This window comes from Castor canadensis, chromosome 12 (genome assembly GCF_047511655.1).
Source record: "Castor canadensis chromosome 12, mCasCan1.hap1v2, whole genome shotgun sequence".
In the NCBI taxonomy this organism is placed as follows: domain Eukaryota; kingdom Metazoa; phylum Chordata; class Mammalia; order Rodentia; family Castoridae; genus Castor; species Castor canadensis.
The window spans coordinates 74,885,465-74,909,386 of record NC_133397.1 but is presented as its reverse complement, the minus strand read 5'-3'; the positions used below and the strand labels follow the sequence as shown (position 1 = coordinate 74,909,386).

The 23,922-nt window shown below is 41.6% G+C and overlaps 1 protein-coding gene across 3 annotated transcripts in view; it reads right to left on the bottom strand.

Annotated features, from left to right (window-relative positions):
- The window catches only part of Kcmf1 (potassium channel modulatory factor 1), a 64,497-nt gene extending 41,859 nt beyond the window's left edge, over positions 1-22,638 (bottom strand). The window contains exon 1 of one of the 3 annotated variants that reach the window (XM_020163377.2): positions 22,476-22,638. In XM_020163377.2, coding sequence (XP_020018966.1) covers positions 22,476-22,491 — 16 coding nt within the window. In that variant the 5' untranslated portion in view covers positions 22,492-22,638. Of the gene's footprint in view, positions 1-7,211; positions 7,233-21,733; positions 21,916-22,475 lie in introns of those variants that run through there. The other 2 variants (XM_020163378.2, XM_074050093.1) reach the window with 2 other exon arrangements.
- Between the last annotated feature and the right edge of the window lie 1,284 nt (positions 22,639-23,922).

Sequence of the window (23,922 nt, the reverse complement as noted above, 5' to 3'; positions counted from 1 at the left end):
CTCACACATGGCAGGCAAATGGTCTACCACTGAGCAACACTCCCAGCCCTCATAGGCTATTTTCAGAGAAGAATGGCATGTGAGTCTGCAGACTGAGTGGAGAAGGTCCTCCCTTGGTGTGGGCAGACACCATCTACTCCGTTGTTGTTACAGACAGAATAAGGAGAGAAAAGGACTTCCTCTCTCCTACAGCTGGGATCTCCCTTTTGCCCTCAGACACCAGAACTCCATGCTCTCTAGCCAGGGGACTCTGAAACTCAAACCAGTCTCACCTCCCCTTCAACCTCAGGGACTGTTGACTTCCCTGGCTCTAAGTCTTTGGACCTAAATGCTGGACACTAACCAGCATCCTTCATTTTCCAGCTTGCAGACAGGCTTCTCCTGGGTCTTCTCAGCTTCTAAGAACCCTCTCATTAATCTTTGCATATCCCATTGGGCCAGTCTCTGTAGAACTCTGATTGATACAGCCACTACCCATAAATTAAGAAAAACTGTTTTAGATGGATGTGGTGGCACACATCTTTAATCCCAGCATTTGGGAGGCAGAGGCAGGAGGACCTTAAGGTTGAGGCAAGTTTGGGCTATACATAGCAAAACTCTATCTCAAAACAAATGAACAAAATCCATACAAAAAGAAAGAAAAAAGATTGATGACAAAACTGTAGTACAAAATACATGTATTAGACTGTTTTTATAACTGTAACGCCCAAATATTAAGACTCTGATGAATATATTTATTTCCAAACATTATTAAATAGTAGGAACTTATCACAACTCACGGTTTTTATTAATTTTATTAACATTTAAAAAATCATAACAAGATAACAAGACTAGGCAGTGGCTCAAACCTGTAATTCTAGCTACTTGGGAGGTAGAGACTGAGGAAAGCCTGTGAGACTCCATCAAGACCAATAGCTGAGCATGGTAGTGCATGCCTGTCATCCCAGTTGAGCAGGAAACATAAGTAAGAGAACTGTGGTCCTGGTCAGCCCTAGGGAAATATAAGACCCTATCTCAAAAATAACCAAAGCAAAAAGGACTGAGGGACCTGAGTTCAACTCCAGAACCACCACAAAAAAAATTACATCAGTGACATCCTATGTGTATTTGATTGTGTGTAACCGACTAGAATGTGGTAAAAATTACTGAATTTATTTATTTTGGGGTTGTCATTAGTTTTTTACTCCAATAATGTCTCCTAAAGTCTACTACACAGCTGTTAGTATTTTATTGTTTCTTCCTCCAATCCATTCTCTATTCTCCCACACTGCCTGTCAAGTCATACACTCTCCAGGAGGTTTTAAGTATTATAGCTGCATGTAGGCTGATAATGATGGGTTCCACCAGGTTTTCTCATGTCAGGTCAGGAATTATTCTGACACTACACTTAAAAATAAGGTCAAATGCACTGGTGACCATGTGCTAATTAGTTTTATTTCTCTATGTTGACAGTCGAAAATTTGTCTTATAGTATCCCTACAGCAAATAAAATTTGGCAGGTGGTCCTTTTCAATACTTTTAATAGAGTATGTCTCTTTATGCTATTTCTTTTAAATCCAAACTGATTTATTGTTAGTAGATTCAGGAGCTCAACTTCTTCACTGTAATTAATGTCTAAGACAGTTAAGAACTTATCTATTAACTATTTCAGGATAATCAACAGGTATTAGAAAAGTTATAAATGAGATGGGCTGGAAGTTTGGCAAGCGGTAGAGCACCTGCCTCACAAGCATGAAGGCCTGAGATCAAACCCCAGTACCACCAAAATAAACAAACAAACAAAAAAAAAAAGAGACACTGGCCTCGAAAGGGATGAGAAACACTAGTGGATCACAACCAGAATATCCAATAATGGAGCAGAACTGAAAATTAATCAGACTATCCTCCTGACATGGTATTATTTCATGAAGCTTGTATTTCCATTATGTGTGTCTTCCAGGTACCACAAAAATGTACTCTTTGCTGTTAATTCCAGGTCAAGTAAAGTTTGCAGGCCACTGTTAAACTATTCCCCAAACCCAAGGCCTTTCAATATTTAAATATGAGTCATAGTAACTGAACAGGACACAGCTTAACAATTATCCAACAAACTCACACATACATGGGTCTCCTCCCCTGCTGGACTCTAGTCTTACTCTGTGATCCATTTCCCACCTCCTCATCCCTTCCATGTCTTCCTTGACCTAATGTGGATGCTTTTATACCTTCCCACTTCCTACATGTATGCCTTCTTCAAGTAACTCCCTGAATTGCTGTTTTACCTTCTATCTTAAAAGCAAACCAAAAAACTTATGGCCATAGGACTGATCTTTTCAGGTATGAAGAAATCTAAAGGCATAAGGGAAAGGCAGAGATTATGTTTATAACAACGAAAATCTCTTGAGGGAGCCAGGACACTATTGTAAGAACAGAATACTCCTGATAATAATAACTAAAAAAAAAAAAAAAAAAAAAAAAAAAAAAAAAAAAAGGTTTAATAGCCTTAGGTTCTGCACCAATCAAGAAGAAATGAACAATTCTATGGGGGTGGGGGAGTGAGTGCAACAAAAAATTTTAAATAAAAACCAAGTGGAACACCTATTCTATAACCCAGCATATCTAGGTACATATCCACCTAGTTATTAAATTCTTATTAATTCTAATACTTTTTTTTTTTTGTGGAATGGGGATTTGAACTCAGATTTTCATTCTTGCAAAGTAGAAGGTCTACTGCTTGAGCCACACCTCCAGTCCATTCTGCTCTGGTTATTTTGGAGATAGGGTTTCAAGAACTATTTATTTGCCCAGGCTGGCCTTGAACTATGATCCTCCTGATCTCAGCCTCCCAAATAGCTAGGATTATAGACATGAGTCAACTCAAGGAGCTTCATGCTTGCTAGGCAGACATTCTGCCACTTGGGTTACTCCGCTAGCACTGTTTTGTGTTGGATATTTTTGAGACAGGTCTTGTGAACTATCCACTTGGGCTGGCTTCGAACTGTCACCTTCCTGATCTCTGCCTCCTGAGTAGTTAGGATTATAGACATGAGTCACCAGCGCCCACTGTAATACTTTTTTTTTTTTTTGGCAATACTGCAAAGCCCAAAGTTCAAACAAATGAACAGCATTTTAAGGGGAGAGTGTTATAAATTTATATATATATATATATATAAATAATTTGGCAATGTCAGGGACTGAACTCAAAGCCTTGCTCATGATAGGCAAGAGCTTTACCACTGAGCTACCACCCCAACTCTTTTTTTTTTTTTTTTAGTAGTAGTACTGATGTTTGAACTCAGTATCTTGTGTTTACTAACCAGATGCTCTTATCACTTGAGCCACACTCCCAGACCAATAAACTAACTTTAAAAAGATATAATTGAGCCAGGAGCCGGTGGCTCATGCCTGTAATTCGAGCTACTCAGGAGGCAGAGATCAGGAAGATCTCAGTTAGAGGCCAGCCTCGACAAAATGAAAGTGAGACCCTATCTCAAAAATACTCAACACAAAAAAGGACTGGTGGAGTGCCTAGTAAGCATGAGGCTTGAGTTTAAATCCCAGTACCGCCAAAAAAACAAAAAAAAAGACAGTTATTAATTCTGTGAGGTGTAATATACTTTCATGCACACGTGCAAACTAGTGTGTACTCTATCCCTATCAGTTAAAAATAAATAGTGAAACACCTATAAGTAATGATATGTGGGCCTATTTTTTTTTTTTTAATGCTCAAATCCAACAAAGCGAAAGTGGGAATCAGGGAATCAAGGGCTGGCGGAATGGTGAATGGTTCAATTGGCAGAGCACCTGCCTAGCAAGCATGAAGCCCTGAATTCAAACTCCAGCACCACCGCCCCCCTCCAAAAAAAAAAGAGGGAATCAATATAAAAAGTAGCAAAAGGGCTGGGGGTGTAGTTCAGTGTACAGTGCTTGTCTAACATGCATGACGCTTTGGGTTCTATCTCTGGCACTGCTAGGAACCCCTCCCCCCGACACACACAGAAATAAAGGGCAAAAATAGCAAAATGTTGGTATCTTAAGGATGGGTAATAGAACAGGGAGTATGTTAAGTATGTGCTGTTCTCAGTTAATTAAAAATATCTTACAACAAAGAAAAAACAACACAGAGCCAGCTCATATAGTCTCTTTACTCCAGGCTGACATTGCTCTATGGATAACATTCCGTGAGCTTCTCAATCAGTGAAGAGTTCCTCTTAAATCAACATCAAACATGTTTATCACGTCATGTTCATGAGGCTAGCAAAAGTCTTCGAATGATACACTCTTACATAAGAAAGATGATGTCTATGGCCATGTTATGATACTCCAATTTCAAAACCCAACCAAGAATGCCATAAATTTGGTAAGCCTGGTGTAGCCCTGATGGAGCATCACTAAATTGTCCATGGGCCTTTTCCTCAGTGTAACTGTTGTCACTATTCACAAGTTCTCCTTTGTGTTCTCCTGCCTTAGCTGCCTACTTACACACTCACTGGCCTGCAAAGTCTATCTGCTTCTAGGCAAGTCTCTTCTCTACAAACTTCGACCCCCTTCTCAGTCCCCTGGCCTTCATCTGAACACATTCTGAATTTATACAATGTCATAAAAGGAACAGACTATTCACAGCTCTCACTGTACTATAACTTTAAATAGGTAAGCCTTGTAGTATATCCAGTCTTTACTTCCTTCCCCGTTAAAATGCAAATGTCTTGAAGGCAGGGACCATATCTTATATAAGGAAATACGCCTTGAGGTTATTAGAACTCAAATTATATGCAAAGTCACAACAAAGAATAAGTATGTGAGACAGTACTGCATATGTTAACTAGCTTGATTCAGCCATTCCATGATGTATACATATTTCAAAATTTGTATGTAATATATACAACTTATTAAAAATACATTAAAAACTTAAAGTACATGCAAAGCATGAAGGATGGCATACAGGATGTTTTATATTATGTGCTAACTACTACTTGAAATATTTCATCTGTAACAATCACTAAACCACAATCACCTCTGGGGTTGCTAAACATTATGCCCACTTCATAAATAACTCACCCAAGGTCACAGTTAGTAAGTGACCAAATTGGGGTTTGAACTCAGGCAATCTAGCTCCAGTTTCACTCCTAACTTTACTATTCAGCATCAGGAAAAGCTTCAGAGTAAACAGGAAGACTTCACTTGATGTAGAAGACTGGCCTCAGAGTATCTATGAACTAAAATCCTCTCTAAGCTGCAGTTTTGGGTCTTTCATCCCAGCAATGTATCCAGTAGAAAAATAGGCTGGAGCAAGAATCATAGGATCTGGATTCTAGTCTTGACTGTCACTCAAGTAGCATTTATGACTTAGCCTTTCCTAGACCACAGGTGGAGATAAAGGTGAATGAGGGAAACAGGTAGAGGCTGCAGCAGCAACTGAGTTCCTTCTGGTCCAGAATGTCTATTATTCTACCTTCCTCTTTATTTTTATCAGAGAGAAAAGGACTAGAATAAACAAATTCATTATCCAGCTGCCGAACTGGCCAAATTTCCACAGTGAGATCTCTAGGCTTGGACCTATATGGCTGTGGCATGCACAAAAGACATACTGGGCTTTCTATTCTCCTGTTAAGAGTAGGGAAAGGTAAGGCTGACACCACCAAACTGCAGTAACCTAATAAAGGGCCTGGGATAACTCAAATTGGAGAGAAGGGCAAAACAATCACATCAAAGTCTTAATTTTAAGATTCCCATTTTTTTTTTTTGGTGCAGCATGTACTTATTCATTCAACCAATAAAACTCCAGTTTGTTCATTCCAATGACCTAAATATCTCCACCTGACACATCAAAACAGCCATCTCTAACACAATACACTATAAACAATACTCTTGATCTCCACCTCCAAAATGTCCCTCTTCTCTCTCTCTAGCATTCACAAAAATAATCATATTGTCATCTTTGGTTCCTCCTTTTCCCTTATAATACACCAGCAAGTCCTACTGGACTTATATTCAAAATATCCCCAACATCAGTTTATCTCTGTCTCTTTCTCCCTCTCCCTCTCTCTTCTTATTTTCCCTCCCAGGTCAGAACATCTTTCCTCACTTGTAGGCCTTCACCCTATTGCAAGCCACCTTCATCTTTGGCCTGAAGTAGCTTCCCAACCTACCTTATTCTAACCACAGGGCTTTTATACTTTAAGTCCCTACTCCAATGTCACCTCCTCTGAAAAGCCTTCCCTGACTTCCCTTTCTAAAATAGCGACACACACCAGTCATCTATCTTCCACCGTCATTCCACTCTTATTCTTACTATGCTTTATTTTCTTCAGAATACTTATCACTATCCAAAGTTAGATATTTCACTTCTGACCCCCCAGCTTCACTAAGAAGCTCTACAACAACTTTCCTTTATCTTTCATTAGTCTACCCCCAGCTTCAGTAATAATGCTTAGCACAGAATCTATTGAATGAATGAATTTTCCTAGTCTGTATTATGTGCCAAACCCTGAGCTAGAGATACCTTCAGCTATTGTCAGCTCTCTCTCCATCCACAACTAAATCTTTGGGGAGTGTCCCTAATTTCTTAGATGCCTTAAAGATTTAACACATTGCAATATGGGCTCCAGTCCACTCCTTTAAAACTGCTCATTAACTTCCACAACCCTCCCTACTCCAATGGCTCAAGCCAATGAGCACTTTATTCTTTATTGTCTTGACCTTTCTGCAGGGATATGGAGCATATCCTCCTTCTGGAAAACCACCTTTCTAAATTCCTATCTAACACTCTCTCATTTCCTTCTACTCTCCAGGCTGTTCCATTTCAATCTCCTGCTCTTTCGATATTGTGTTCTCCAGGGTTTAATAATTAGTTTCCTTATTCCTTATCTTCCCAATCCACATATTCTCACTATCCCCGAGCAATCAATTCTACTACAATGGATTTGCTTTAGCCTTGACTTTAAACTCACACATTCAACACTCCCTGATATCCCTACAGGTGCCTCAATCCCAATAAACTACAAAGTGAGGTCCCTTCTCTTTTCCCTGCTTCACGCTCCCATGTTAAAAGCATGCTTGCTTCTCTGTCCTCTATAGGCATCTTGATGAATAGCACTGCCTAACTACTCAAGCCAGAAACTGGAGTTTTGCTAAACTCTCCCTTCTTCCATAATCCTGATGCCTAATCAATCACCAAATACATCTATTTTCCCCTAAAACTACAGCGATTATCTTATCTTGTGGTAACTTACCTGTCCCCCTCCTGTCTTCCTCCCTGCAAATCCATCCTCCAGAGCATATCTTTCTAAAACACAAAAATCAGATCAGGTTACTACCTGGCTCAAATTTCCTAAAAACTCATTCCCCATTGCTCTATTCTCTTGACAAAGTTCATCGCCTGGTATCGGCCCCTCTTTCTGTCCCAGTAATGCTATGCCTTTTCCTACATCATCAATCTGGTGATGCAACCACTATCATTCTTTGGGGGATGGGTACTTTAAAAATTTGCCCATGACACTGAAGTCTCCCATATCTGTTTTTCAACTATACCCTGTAAGTGTTAAGTTTATTATAGTTTTTGCTACACTGTATTATAGCCACCCCTCTCATCTTAGAAGGCTGGAACTCCTCATAAAGTATTCAATACATGAACAGATTAAAGAAGGGGTCAGCACATCATAGCCTATGGGCCAAATCTGGCCTGCCATCTATTTTTTGCAAAGCCTGTTAGCTAAGACTGTTTTTTACATTTTTTAATGACTGGAAAACTTTTAGAATAATAGTATTTAGGTTGGAGGCAACATTCAGTGGCAAAGTGCTTGCTTAGCATTCCCGAGGCCCTGGGTTTGATTTCCAGGAACAGTGATAACAATGACGACAGTAACAGTATTTAGTGATGTTTGGAAATTATATAAAAATTCAAATTTCAGTGCCTATAAAGATTTACTGGCTCACAGTCATGTTCATCTGTTTATATATAGTTTTACAGCTGTTTTTATACTACAGCAGCAGAGGGGAGTGGTTATAATCCAGACCCTATGGCCCATGAAGCTGCATTTGCTATCTGGTCCTGTACATAAAAAGTTTGCTGACCTCTCAAATATAAATGAACATGGACTCTGGCTTCTGATAAAACTTGGTTCAAAACCCTGGCTTTAGTAGGGAGAGGGAATATAAAAGAGTAATAGAGCTGGGCACTGGTAGCTCACGCCTGTAGTCGTAGCTACTCGTGAGGCTGAGATCGGGAGGATTGCAGTTTGAGGTCAATCCAGACAAACAGTTTGTCTCCAAAATAACCAGAGCAAAATGGACTGGAGGCATGGCTCAAGCAATAGAACTCCTTCTTTTCAAAGACCTGAGTTCAAACCCCAGTCACATCAAAAAAAAAAGAAGTAACAGAAGGGGGATAAATTTCAAAGTATATTATATGCTCGAATGGAAATAACAATGAAATATCTTTGTATAATTAATATACACTAATTTTTGAAAAATAAAAGAACCATCCTTGGCATTAGCACTTATTATTTGTATGAACCACTGGTACTGGCTTCAGCTTCTTAATTTATAATAGAAAACAACATGTACCTTGCCGAGTTGTTTTGAAATTTTAGTACACCTTTTAATTCTATTCATCTCTGCTGTAAGAACCAGTCTACAAAGAATAAATCTACCAGTCTCATACTCAGTTTAGCTTACTGTTAAGAACTGGGACCTGAGTTTAAATTCCAGCTATATGACATAAAGAGTCACACTGAGCAAGGTGCTCAACTTCGTAGTATATCGTTTCCTCATCTATGAAACTGGGTCACAATAGAGATCTCACAGGACTGTTGTGAGAATTAAATGAGCTTGTACATGTGAAAAGCTGAAAACAAGCCAGATACATAGTAAGCACTCTAAAATTACTATTAATATGGCAGATGCTTGGTTTAATCTCCCCTCCCAGCCTCTTATCTACTCTATCTCTCATCACCATTCCCAAGAAGCCTATATTTATTTAAAGAAGAGGAAGGTAAATATATCAATACTCGCATGACAAGAATGACTAGAGCAGATGGCTTCCAAGTTAATTCCTTGGTTCTTCTCTTAGCTCTGTAATTTTCCTTCCCTGAGTCCTTCTCTGTCCCTGCTCCTAAATATGAACTCCCTTTTCTTCCTTAGAAATAGCCAATCCCCAGGCTTCTTGCAGAGGGCCATAAAATTCTTGTCTCTAACCCTGATTGCTCTCCCCTGAGCCCCAGTGTCATATTTTCCAACTTCTGATTTCTATCTCATCAACTACCATCACCTTAAACTGAAAATGTCAAAAATTAAAACACATTATTTTTCCTGTGTCCTCCTATGATCCCAATTTGCCAGAAGAATCTGCTATTCTTCTAGCATCCTGCCTGCTTATCTTGCAACTAAACTTTATTCTTTGCTCTCTCACAAGACTTTTTTCTAAGCCCTTTCACCGCCTTTCTGTTCCTACTGCCACTGACTACATCAAGTCCTTTTTATTTCAAGTTCACTTCAGCCAAAAACCTCTAGCCAACACCTCTCGGCCACAAGCACCAATTGATCCCTCACATACTACTACACCAATCTTTCTGAAATGTATGATTTTCATTGTACCCTTTCTCTGCCTTTTTTTTTTTTTTGGACAGGATCTTATTTAGCCCAGGTTGGCCTCAAACTCACGATCTGCCTGCCTCAGTCTCTCCAGTGCTAGGACTGCAGGTATGTGCCATCACACCCAGCTTGCCTAAACCTTGATGCACTACCCCATCCTCTATCCTATAATTTATATGGAAAACGGACATGACTGACCTTGTGTGGCAATCAAAATATTTCAGTTATCTACCCTGCTCCAACCTCTTTTCTCCCATGATAATATTTATGCAGTGCTTTCTCTAGCTTAGAAAACCTTTTTACATGCACTGGCATTTATTTCATCTCCACAACAGCCCTCAGAGAGAGGCTCAACAGGCATCAGTATCCCTCTTTTACAGATCAGAAAATAGACTTCTAGTCCTCAACCGGAAGTCAGAACAAATAAGTCCTTGTCCCACTTCCTCTTTGGAACCTTAGACAAGTCAATCAATCTCTTTCTAATATACCTCACTTCTCCTACTCACATACAGGAGTCTTCTGTTTCAGAAACTGGTCTCACTGCTGACCCACTCACTCTCTCCAGAGTACTTCATGTTTTGTTTCTACATTTTACCCTCAACCATTCTCCTACTTGGTAGATACCTTACCCCACTCTTTCTATAAAAATACAGTATTTCTTCACTTCTTGAATTTAGATGACGTCCTTTGGAAGATACTTTCTCTGACAAATCATCTTATTATACTTGCCAAACACTATGTAACTTGTAGTAATTTTGATTTGACACTTTTTATTGTCCCAGTCATACTACAATTCTTTTATTTTATATACTTGTGCCTTTCTGCTTCAGCCATACCATACACCCTCCCTTGAAAGGAAAATATTTTGTATCTAACTCTCACAATACTCAAAGTTTTGGATTACACAGCAGAGGCCAGTGCTCATAACCCGTAAGTAGAATGTGAAGTCAATCTAGATGGTCACAACAGTGTTTTTTATTTTTAATAGAACAACAAAAAACAGAGTATGTTTTTTCAAAATAAAGGTTAAGTACTATCTGGCAGGGCTGGAGGCATGCACGGTTCAAGTATTAAGAGTACCTGCCTAGCAAGCATAAGGCCTGGAGTTCAAACCCCAGTGTGTCCCCGCCCCCACCCCCAAAAAAGTAACTATATATATATTTTGTAACTATATATATAGTAAAACTTGTTTCAATACAGATGTATGTGATTATGTGACTACTGGCTCTGGCTCATGACATAAAACAGATTTCTTATTCTCTGTGTGTGTGTGTGTGTGTGTGTAATCTGAAAACTGCTAACAAAGACAGCCCAATTTCTACGTTCAAGGGTTTTGCATTACAAGGAAATTTTGCTTTCCACCAAACCTCTCACCTCTAGGAAACATTAGCTAAGTAGAGTACATAATACATGGAGGCTGAGGAAGACAAAACTTAAGAGTGATGAAAGTATGGGAAAAATTCACAAAGAAGTGTTTCTTAGTGTTTGGAAGATAACATTGGATATTTTATTTTCCTGCCTCTGCCATTTGTGCAGCAGAAAAAGATCCCATTATTGCTGCAGGACTTTTGAAATGTTTCTAAAGCACAGTCCTCACTGTAGGAGACTTCAAGGATCCGGCCAACTTCATTTTCTACCTCTTTCTACCTCGATTAAACCACAGAGTCTCTCTTTTCCAAGAATATCCTAAGTTTCAGGGCCTGCACACTTGCTGCATCCTTTCTCCTTTAAATATCCTTATTTAATCCAAAGTTTTCTTTTAAAGTCCCACTCTCAGATAGGCCATTCCTATTTACTCCTCTCTCCCAGTCCCTTTACCTGCTTTATGGATTTTCCTAACCACTTGTCACCTCCTACTGTTCTATTACATTTGTATTTTTTTATGGTTGATTATAGAGATCCACAAACTTCCTGTAAAGAGCCATGTAGTAAGTATTTTCAACCTTTTTTGGGTCACAATTCAATTTTGCCATTGTAGCACAAATGTAGCTTAGACAAAACATAAATGAGCAAATGTGGCTGTGTTCCAATAAAACTCATTTACAAAAATAGGAGCAGGCTGCATTTGGCCTATGAACTATAGTTTGCCAACCTCTGGTATAGCTCTTCTAATACAATCTGTCACAGGAATAAGAACCTTCTTTTTGTTCACTGTGGTACTTCTAAGACCACAATAGTACCTGATCCCAAATATGTATTTGATAAATGTGTGCAAAGTGAATAAACAGTACTAAACTGAAGTAGAGGAACTACTTTCACTTCCTCAGGTAACAATACCATGGTGGTTCAAGAAGATTGAGGTCAAGGCCAGCAGCTTCATTTCCATTTGGTAAATGGTTCCTTGACCATTATGTGCCTATCACCAGCAATAACCATCTCATATGGTCATTGGTCCTATTTGGGTCTAGGTAGGAGCTTATTAAAATACAGATTGCTAGGCCCAATCCAAAAATTCTGATTCAGTAAAACTGGAGAAGGGTCAAAGAATTTGCATTTCTAGCAAGTTCTATTGATGCTGATACTGCACATCCTTGGACCAGACTTGGGTAACTATAGTTCTTGAGTTGTTGAAAAAAAAAAAAGTAAATTTCTGGTGCTCCAGTGATCTGGCTGGAGGGGACTGAAAAAGAGTAGAACCATAAAACCAACTGCTGAGTGAACTATAAGTTCAGTAAAATGAAGGCAGAAAAACATTGACCTTTAATTTCTAACAGTCTGTCTTCTAGTTTTGTTTGTTTTGCAGTGCTAGGGATTGAATTCAGGGCCATGCACATGCTAGGCAAATGCTCTGCCACTTTCTTACATCCCCAGCCCTTGGTTTCTTGAGACAGGGTCTTGCCATATACCTTAGGCTGGCTGGAACAGTTTATGTGTCCCAGGCTGGCCTTGAATTAGGAATCTTCCTACCTCTGCCTCCCAAGTGCTGGGATTAAAGGCCTGTACCACCATGTCCAACCTAAATCTAGTTTTAACTGACTAAAACAATAAGCTAAACAGCAAAAAGAGAAATCAGCAATGGGAGACTAACTTTGATAGTGATCTAAGTATTAGTTCCAAAATAATATCCTTAAAATTACTTTAAAGAAGGATCTGCTGGGCATTGTGTTTTACACTTCTAGTTCCAGCTATTCAGGAAGCTGAGGTAGGATGATCGTTTAAGCCTAGAAGTAAACCCACCAGGAGTTTGAGAACAGCTTAGGGTGATACAGGGAGACCCCGTTTTAAAAAACAAAACAAAATAATGAGTGAGCATTACTGGGGCCGGAGGTGTGGCTCGAGTGGTAGAGTGTCTGTTTGGCAAGTGTGAAGTCCTGAGTTTGAACTGCCAAGATACAAAAAACAATAAAAGGAGCATTACTACCTGTTTTTCCCTATCACTCATTCATTCATTTATTTGAGACAGGGTCTTGCTATGTGGCCTAGCCTGGTCTTGAACTCTCAATCCCCTGTCTCAACCTCCCAAGTATATCACAACACCCAGCTCACCATCTGCTTTTCTACTGGATGGATATTAGAGATCAAATCTCATACAATGAGAGAGACCTAAATAAATTATCAAACCTAAAGATCACTTTATTCAAGTGGAAATTCTGTCTCTGCCAGAAACAACTCATACTTGTCCTCTGAATTCACCATACTAAAACTTTTGATGGACTAGTAGTAACAGTTATTTTTTTGGCAGTACTGGGGATTAACTCTGGACCTTGTACTCTACATTTGATCTACATCCCCAGGCCTTTTTGCTTTCAGTTTGTTTCCAGATAGGATCTTATGCTTTTATCCAGGCTGGCTTCAAGCTGCATCCTCCTATATAGGTCTCCCCAATAGACAGGATTACAAGCATGTACCACCACATCTAGACCTGGACTACTAACAATTTTTACAAGTTATACACTTCTAAGAGCAGGGAACATTAAAATACACTACAAATGCCAAACTAAAATCATTCCAAAGCCCTTACTCCTCCTACCTTAATGGTATACAAAGAGATTAAAATTTATGTACATTAGTAGCTCGTTTATAAAGCAGGTTTCTATTGTCATGATGGTTATATTTTACTAAAGTTAAAAATAATTTTAAATGAAAAGGAAATGTAAAATCTAGGTTTTTAAGAGAGAAATGGAAGAAGCAGATATCCACTGTTAATTAATGACCCATTATGTAGAAGGCAATACTGTATAAAATGTACCTACAAAGAGGAAGGATATGATGAAAAAATGAAGTAGCATGCCCTCAATGAGCAAATCTAAAGATGTTTCTCAGCCAAGATGAGATATTTTTGATGAAAATGCAGCATTCATTAAAACGTACTGTGTAAAAATGCACATCAGATTTAAGATTTGATAAATGTAAAAGTGTCTCACCAAGAATTCTTATGCTAACTACATGCTGAAATATTTTGGAAACACTATTAAGTATTAAATTATTAAAATTAATTTCATCTCTCTTTACCTTTTCTTTAACATAGCTATTGGAAAATTTAAAATTACTTATATGGCTACAGCAATGGTCTATTCCAACGCTGCAAGTAGATTTGCTACCTCCTCTTCTGTTATATGGCTTTAGAAAAGTTTGTAGAAAATGATCCAGAGCAATGAAGGAACATGAAGACACACGGTATCTGACATGGAGAAAAGATGCTGATCCTGGCCTAACACAGGAACACCATGGGTCATTCATTCACTTTCACTGAGGTTAGGTTCTAATCACTGTTTTTCCTAGGGAGAGAAAATTTGCCCCACCTCTGCCAACACTATATATATCTATATTTGTAGCCACACAAACACACACTGCAGTTTGCACTCATTTCAAAATTGTAATTAATTCAGAATCCTCAACAGTTAATAAGGCTGAACATCACTATGTCTGAACTACCTGTTGTAGTTCACTACAATACTATGTGACAACTACCTGTTTCCCATCCATTATTTAACAATCCCTAGTGTGTACTTCAACCTTACAAAAAAGAAGGGACATGTCTGTAATGATACCCCCCCCCAACCATGTCCTCAACTCCTGATTTAGAAAGCTTCCAGTTTACTTTCACCGCCAAACCTCTATAACCATGTAAGGCACCAAAGGGGAATAATGGTGGACTAAGAATTACAGAAGTAAGGGATAGCTGCACACTCCAACAGGTGTTAATTACATAACCTCCAGGACCACACAAAACCCTATCATGCAAAAAACTGTTTTTGAACACAAAAATTAAACATTTAACCCCTTGAATTCTTTGCTTTCTTAAGCATCAAAAGATAATGAGGAATAATCTATTTGAACATACTTTAATACACACAGATGTGTTCTGAGACTTCAGAATGGCACTGTATTTTAAAGACAATAGTGTAAAGGGAAAAAAATGTACTGCTAGGCAGTAATTGCAAAACGTAAATGAAAGTAAGCTTAATGGGTAGGTTACGTGCGAATATTACCAGAATATTAAAGTACTTATTTAGTTTAACCATCCTGTCATAAAATATAAATTTCAAGGGCTAATTCTAGCACACTGGAAAAGAGCTACAGCCTGTCTAACAGGAAAGCATTTAACTTCCAAACTTGTGTTTCAGATCCACTGAATATTATCATCCTTCAGTAAGGAGTCAACAAGCTGTGGCAAGCACTGGACCCAACTTTGAATGGTACTAGAGTAGGCAGTCCACAAATATTCATTGAACAAATGACTGAAATGAAAAACAAAACTCAAAGCTCACAATGCAATTAATATGCAGAACCCATGGTCAGTTAACCTGAAACTAGAGCCAGAGGAAGAACAAAAGAGTACCCCAGTCTTATCCCAGGAGTCAGCTCCCCTAAATTGTTTTTGCTCTATGTAGTTTGTTCATCTCTATGTTCCTAGTCCTCTTTCCCACAATCCTCTCCCTGTTAATCAGCTTCCAAGATAAAAGCATTTCCAGTCTCAGTCTTTTTAGACAAGTACTAACGTATCTAACAATCACAAATGTTCACAGGGCCTCCCATAGGCCAGACACTACTGTAGGTGGTAAGGTACAAAGGTAACAAAGTGTAACACTATTCCTGCTCCTCAGGTAGCTAGTAGGGGAGGCTGACAAGTAAACAATTATAGCATAAAATGTCTGGAAAGTAAGGCAGAGGTGCCACTGGAGGGATCCTTAACTTTGCTGGGAGGAGGCCATGGTGACTGTCTAAAAGAAACAATAAGAGAACATTACCAAAAAATATAGTTGAATACAACTGTGACTATTCTAGTACTCATCAACTTAGCACTTTAAAAAGTGACCCTGAATGAAAACCCTCTTATAGAAAGAGGTAAAGTTCATGCCACTGGTACCAAGTAAAAAGAGAAAAAAATCCCCAAACAATTTGATAGAGATAATGTGTAAACCTAAATAGACATGATGTCAAGAGGTTCCTTTCACTCACTACTCTGTCTCTCTAGTTGAAGGTGACACAATTTGATTTCAGCCTTTTTCTCCCCTTCCTCTAGCAGCGGTGATGGATTTATAAGGATTCATACATTGGCAAAGCTTGCTGGACTGTTGGGTGATATTGTGGTAGTAGAAGAGATGAGACCACTTGACTGTTTATCAACTAATGGACCCACCACTCTGCTTTGCTACAATTCAGAGAGACAACAACAAAAATTCTACAGGTGATTAAAGGGCCACAAGGGAAGCAGCAAGGATGGCACCATGGAAGGTACCTAACAAAGCAATTCATCTCTTGTTCATTTCACTGGACAATGAGCTTTTACCTCCTGGTACCTAGCTCTCAGGACATTCCATCAAGTATGAGGACTGGTTTTGTTTTGATAAAGGGTCTCCACTACATACCCTAAGCTGACCTGAATCTCACTATGTATCCAGGCTGACCACGAACTGGGAATCCTTCTGCTTCAGTCTCTAGAGGGGGTGGGATTATGGACATGAACTGCCACACTTCATGCCCACCTCATCTTGTCTTTCCTTTGCCGACACCCACCTGCCCTCTTTGTCCTGACTATCCCTTGTCTTTTCTTGAGCATTCATACCCTTCTTATGTAATCTAGGTAATGTGTTCCCCTAGGAAACTGCCTTATCCTAGATCTCCAACATCAATCAGGACATGGCTAATACATAAAAATTACCACATTTATAAAATGCTGTCCTCTGTCTACCTCTTAAGGGTTCTTTCCTCAACTTTAATGAATAACTTCAGTTACTAAAAAAAATGTAACATCATTTTAAGAAAATGGAAAAAATCATAGCCTTAGCACAACACTAAAATTGATACAAAATTAATCGTTTATAAACCAAGTTTTAAAATTACAAACATCATCTACTTTTATGAAGTACTGGGAATGTTTTCTTTGAATCCATATTCATGAAAGTAGACTCACAAGAGTATTTATACTGTAGTAAAAAATTTCTAAGATAATTCAATGATACTGTAACTTTCACCAAAAACTTGTGGAACCTCCAGTTTAAAAAACCAGGGTATTTATGCAGATGTTATAAAGCTGGTATTTTGAAAATTAAGTTATGACTCACAGATTTGTTTGGTTAGAAATTTCATAAATTTCTGAGAAAAACTTTGTTATATTTTATTAATTTTTAACTTAAACACAAGTGTCAAAATATGAGAAAATGGATTCCAAACTGAACTTTATATGAAATCATAGAACCTAGAAATTAAATTTATATTATCTATCCTTTACTGAAAGTCAAAGCAAACGTAAATCATGATTTATTGAAACCAAGAAAGTAAGAATGTCACAATCTTTTAACAGATTACAGTTAAAGTAAAATGAGTTGTAAGAAGACATGACGATCTTTTCAATGTCAGTCAATTCACTTTGCTAAAGGAAAGTAAAAGGCCCACATTAAAATCACATATTAATTATCAAGTTTGGCTTTGTAATCCCCAAATTCTGAAAACCACAGTATTACAATTCACTCTAAGATTGTCTCATGTGTTTCAGTGCATTTTTTTGAAAAGAGAAAAATAAATCTAAGACTGATACAACTTTCAAAGTTAGGACTGACACTCTACAATGTATAGATATTTGAAAGCATCATGCTTTACATGATAAAACTGTACTTCATACACAATTTTTGTCAATTAAAAATAAAGAGTATTAGGTGCTTCTGAGAAAAATCTAGTAACATATCACCTGCCTATTTATCTACTATCAGTATACATGTGAAAAAATCTTCAAAAAACTAGGGGAATTAACACCAGGCACCAGTGGTTCATGTCTGTAAGCCTAGCTACTTAGAAGGCTGAGATCCGGAGGACCAAGGTTTGAGGCTAGCCGGGCAAATAGTTCACAAGACCTCCATCTCCAAAAATAACCAGACTAGAAGTGTAGCTGCAGCAGTAGAGAGCCTGCTTTGCAAGTACAAAGTTCTGAGTTCAAACTCCAGTCCCACCAAAAAGGAAAAAAAAAGGGTAGGGGAATTATAAATCAGGTAAAGATAAAGACAAGGACTCTACTTGAAATCTCGAAAGAATTTTATCCCAATTAGTAACACAGAAAAGGTTAAGTAGGCACTCAAAGAAAAGGTGATTGTGTCAAAGGAGATTCCTTCTTTAAAACTGGGCAAAATTGGGTCTAAGGGTGTAGAGTGCCTGCCTAGCAAGCCCACACCCTCAGTTCAAACCACAGTCTGAAAAAAAATTAAAATTGGACAAAATTAGTAAGAAAGTTGGCAAATACTTTGCCATCAACCTATTTATCCCTTCCTTATGGCATGCCTAACACTGTGCTGTGGAAGCTGTATAAATACATCTTCCAACAGACTTAAGGTGCCGATCTGTGTTTCCTTCATCATTTCCCATATTCCTTGGTACTTAGCAGAGTATCTTATACATAGTAACAAATGAAAAAAAAGTCCAGTGATTAACTCCCATGTGCAGTAACTCCAGGTTATCAATTAGACCCCAAATCATGCAAGAACATTCATAATTTAGCTAATAAGCACTGAGTAATCTGTTAAATGTTTTTTTTAATTTACAAAGCTATTAAGTGAATTTTAAGCTCTGAATAACATACTTAATATCTCAAATATATTGTTTTCTAAGTGAAACCTTTTTTTTTTTTTTTTTTGAAGACAGGCTCTCCTATTACAGCCCAGCCTAGCCTCAAATGTGTGATCCTTCAGCCTTAGCTGGAGGAATTACAGGGATGAGCCTTTTTTTTTTTGAGAGCCTGGCTATGTTTTCCTAGGCTGACCACAAACTCTTGGGCTCAAGTAATCCCTCTGTCTCAGTTTTTTGAGTAGCTGGGACTACAGGACTACAGGCATGTGACATGTCACTTGGGTTCCTTTTCTTTGGTGCTAAGGAATGAATCTAGGCCCTTGTGCGTGCTAAGCATGCACCCTACCACTGAGCTACACCCTAGCTCTAGACATTTTTTTAAAATACATAAATAAAATAGAAAATGATTGGTTTCACTGTATATAACACAGAACTAGATAGCATGTCTGGAAGTTGTTCACAGACAAGAACATTACAAGGTGAATTTAAAAGAGGCCCTGGAATTTAGAAAAGTCCTACAAGCAAGCAGAAACTTAATTGTTGTAGAGTACTGCCATCTCAGACAGGATCTGAGAAGGTACGGAATCTGTTCCCTACTCCTGAGGAAAAATGGTTCCTGTTCAATTCATATAGTGCTCCCCAGTGAAGTACAGGAGACTCCCATTACCAAAGGAAATGTTTGCATATCAAGCAGAGTGGATTCTTCTGGATTTCTAGTAGTTCCAGGTTCCTGAACTCCCTTAAACCTTTACCTTCAGGGCAAAGGTAGTAAACTACAACCCATGGACCAAATCTGACCAGACAATTTTTATACTGCCCACTAGCTAAGTATGGCTTTTACATGTTTAAATGGTGATGGGTGTGTGTGTGTGTGTGTGTGTGTGTGTATGGGTGGGGGGGTTCAAATGAAGATTCGTATTTCGTGATACATGAAAACTGTATAAAATTCAAATGTCAATGTCCAGAAATAAGGTTGTGTCCATAAATTGGAACATAGCCATGCTCACATGCCTAATGCTCCTTTTCCAAAGGACAACTGCAGAGCTGACAGATCTTATAGTTCCCCAAGCCTGGCCCTTTACAAAGCATGCTGACCCAAGTCTAAGGAGTCTATGTTCCTGGTTGCATCTCCTTCCTCAGATGCAGTCAGTCCACTGCTTCACAAGAATGAGTCTCTAAGCTTGACAGGTTCCATCTTGGGGCTTTGTGATCCAAAATCACATCATTAATACAATCAAATAATACAGTACAATTTACTAGAACAAACAGAAAGACAAAGTAACAAGTTACTTGTGTACAGAAGGCTCTGTAAAACAGGCTGAATGCAAGTATATTATAGGCAGCAATGTTCTGACCTTTACCAGACTACATCTAGTTCTGGGTCACATTAAAAAAGTGGACAGATGATTAAAAGAGCTCAAAAATCATACCACAAAAGAAATGGGATTAGCCCGCCCGAAGAAGAGACAGGTGAGAAGGTGGCGTAAAACTCTGCATTTGCAGAGTTTGATCAGTATGTCAAACTCCTACTGATGAAAACAATGGCATATATTCTACAAAACATATACCTATCTCATGTGTTACATGTAATGCAGGAGACTGCTATTTCTGCCTTAGGTCATGAACTAAACCTTTAAAAGACAATCACTTGTCAAACATTATACTCTAAGTCCAACAGATGTGTTCAGGAATATCCCTTTTTCAGAAACATCTGGCATTAATGTAAATTACCAGGAAAGGTATGTAACTAGTGTGCCAAAGTCCAATAATAGTAAGTAAAAGGTAACATGTTGTATGAAAATACACCTTCCCACAGGACCAAATAAGAAAAAATGAACTTAAATTACAGAATTATGTTACACTGAATAATATTATAACCATGGGATTTTAATTACTCCAACAGAGCACTGAGGATGAAACAATCTTCTTTCCAGGCCACCCTTCAATTAGAATATTCAGTCTGGAGCTATCTGGATGCTTTCTTAAAGCAAGGAGCAGGGATCTCTAGCAGCTTTCTTCTAAGGCTGTTCTGCATTTTTTTTTTTTTTAAATGCGGTATTGGGGGCTTGAAATCAGGGCCTACACCCTGAGCCACTCCACCAGCCTTTTTTGTGATTTTTGAGATAGGGTTTCAGAGAATTATTTGCCTCAAGCTGGCTTCCAACCATGATCCTCCTCATCTCTGCCTCCTGAGTAGCTAGGATTACAGTAGTGGGCCACCAGTGCCTGGCTGTTCTGCAATTTTAACTCACCCAGTTTCTATAAGCAAGCCTGAGCCACTTCTCGCTTTCATTTTGTATTGAAGATGGTCAATGTACACAGGACTACAATCAAAGATAAACTTTTAATATCACCAAATGAAATTTGATTGTAGCTTTAATTACAACTTTTAAAAATTACAGATACAGGGGATACATTTTAATTAATAGATAAAATAGGGAAATAGGCATAGCTTCCAAATATTTCTATGTTCCTTTCAATAAGACTAAAACTACCTTACTATTTCAAAACGTCCAACATTTGAACACAGTACTGAATAAATGCTCCATAAAAATACAGTGTATTTCCTATTAGTTTTGTTTACTTTTAAGACACAGAATCCTTGAACACAAAAGGTTCATTAAGTCAATCTCAACGTTGCAATCAGTAACGCAAATGCTGAAACTTGTTCTAAATTTAAGATTCATCAATCTGAGTTTTTCAACCTTGAAATCCGAAGGTCTCATTTCCCTAAGAATGCCCTTCCCACAATGTGAAGCACACACCACTAAACTTTCTCCACTCCCTGATCTCCTATACAGGATTTTAAAACCTAAGTACATAATACTTTCAAGTCACTTCCACAATTTTGCATTCACCTAATCAAGATAAACTTTTCGCCAGGTCTGTCAATACTTTTTATTTAAAAACCCTGAAGGAGTGAAACAAAGAAAACAGCCCCCTCCCCCTTTTCTAAACCATATGGCAGCAAAATCGAACTTAACTTATTTTTTCACCAGTCCCACACCTCTCCATTGGCCCCTAAACACTTGTGTCTTTGTGCCCTGGGACCCGGGCTGGAGTTGTCTGCTAATGTGCAGCTGTACCCCAAGAGTAATTTCAAATCCTACGACAAAGTCCAAACGCCCCCCCGACCATGGGCAGACTCGCCACGTTCATCTACCAGAACCTGGGCTGGGCGGCGCACGCGGATGAGGGCCCGGGGCCGGGGGGAGCGAGCCCCGCTCGGGCGAGGTGGCCGGGCAGGGAGTTCGTCTGCCGTGGCCGGGTCGGGCCGGATCCGCCCCGGGAACTTGGTTACCCGAGCCCAGGGACGCGCCTAGGCCTAGCCGCGAGGCCGGGCGGGCTCCGGTAGGCGAGAGCTTCCCATGCCTGGCCGCAGCGCCTTCCCGCCCGCCCCGCGGTCGCGGACACGCTCCGTGGTCTCCCAGCGACCGGACGCGCCCGCCAGGTCCCCGGCCGGCTCGCAGGCCTCCTGCCGCCGCCCGCGACCCGGCTCTGCGATCGCGCCGGGCCCTTCCGGGGCGGCGGGAGGTAGGCCGCGCTGGGGCCCGCGGCTCCGGGGCCGGCCGGCCGGGCGGGCCTCAGCGTCCGGTATCAGTCCCGAGGGCCGGGCTCCCGCCGGTAACGGGCCCCGCCGTCTCCCCTCCCCCGCCCCATGACAGTGCAAACCCTCCGGCCGCCCCGGCCGCCCCGCCTCCGGCACCAGGCCCAGCGCAGGGCCGCGGCCGCAACCGTGGCGGCAGTAGCGCCGTGGCTCCCCGCCCTCGCTCGCCCGCCGCCGGGCCCAGCGCCTCGGGCCCGGCCAAAGTCTCCGCCGCTTCCAGTCCGCCCTCCGCGGCGCCTAGCCCGGGCGGGGTAGGCCGAAGCCCGAGCGGTGGGGTGGGGGCGGGGGCTCCTCTCACCTTCATGTCGGGACATCCTAGTTCAGATGGTGGCGGCGCGGCCCCTCCCGGGCTCCGGCTGCAGTGTCCCCCGCGGGGTCCCGGCGCTACCCGCGCCGGCCGGCCGACTCCCACTCGACTCCCGGGCTCGGCCGCGGGGGCGGGGTGGGCAGGGGAGCGCTCCCGCGGCGGCGGCAGCGGCGGCGGCGGCGGCGGCGGCGGGGAGGCGGCGCGGGGCGGGAATGGGGCCGGGCCTGGCCGGGGCTGAGCTCCTCCAGGAGGCGGGTCCGACGCCGCGGCTCCGCCGGCGCCCGCCGTGACTCGGTCACTCTCGGGCCCGCCGGCTCCCGGCAGCGGCGCCGCGCTCCGCAAATCCCGCTCCTCCCCTCCCCCGGCCCGCCCCCCGCCCCTCTCCCCCGGCTCCCGGCCGCCGCCTCCTCCTCCTCCTCTTCCTCCTCCTCCGCCTCCTTCCGCCCGCACGCCTGCCCCGCCTCTCGCTGCCCGCGCCGGGCCCAGCCGCCCGGAGGCCCCGCGGCCGGCCGGCGGGCGGGCGGACGGGCGGGCGGGCGAGCGCGGCGGGGGCGGCACGGCACGGCGCGGCGCTCGTTCGCGCTCGCCGGCAGGTCGCGGTCAGGCTCCAGAACCCGATCGCCACGCCGCGCGTAGGGAGGAAGAGGAAATGCCCGGCGGCCGCGCCCGCCACCCGCCCGCGCGGCCAGAGCGCGCCGCGGGTCCCCAACCCCATCGGAGGCCTGCTCCGGTCCTCACAGGCGCAGCCCCCGGCCCCCAGCGCATGGCCGGCGCGGACCGTCTGGGAACTTATGTTTGTGTTTCGTTTGGGGCTCCAGGCCTGGTGACTCGAGGCCGGAGGGCGTGGTGCGGGGGTCCAGGGGAGCCATGTCGGTTAGGACGCGGCCCCGGCTGGCCAGGCGGACCGCTTCTGTGTTGATGGCCTCTTAGGCCTGCACCGCTTCTTTCTCAACTTTGTTTTCAGGCTGTATTCATTACACAAATACGTCTGCCGCCCTCACCACGTGCCAGCCCGCGCGAGCGGGACCTCGTGGGAGTAGACCGCGCCTTGGAGTCACGACACGGCCGGCCAGGTGGCTTCTGGCGCTCCATCCTCTTTGTAACCTCGGACATGTTACTAACCGTGCTGAGCCTCTGTTTCTCGTGTGTGTTCTGGTTTGGTGGTTAGTTGTCTTTCTTCACTTGAACTTGTTCTTTTTCGTGTGTAAGGTAGATCTGAATTCCCAGGCTAAGTCTGCAGAAAATTGGGCTCTTAAGGTACTGCTTGTTTTAGTTTAGTTTTGTTTTTTTTAAAGACAGGGTCTCGCTGTGAAACCAGTGTGGGTTTGAACTCGTGATCCTCCCGCCAAGTGTTGGGATTACACGTGTGGGCTACACCACACCCAGCTGGGGGTCACTCTTGTCTTTTCCACCATTCAGTGGCTGTCAAATGACTTAA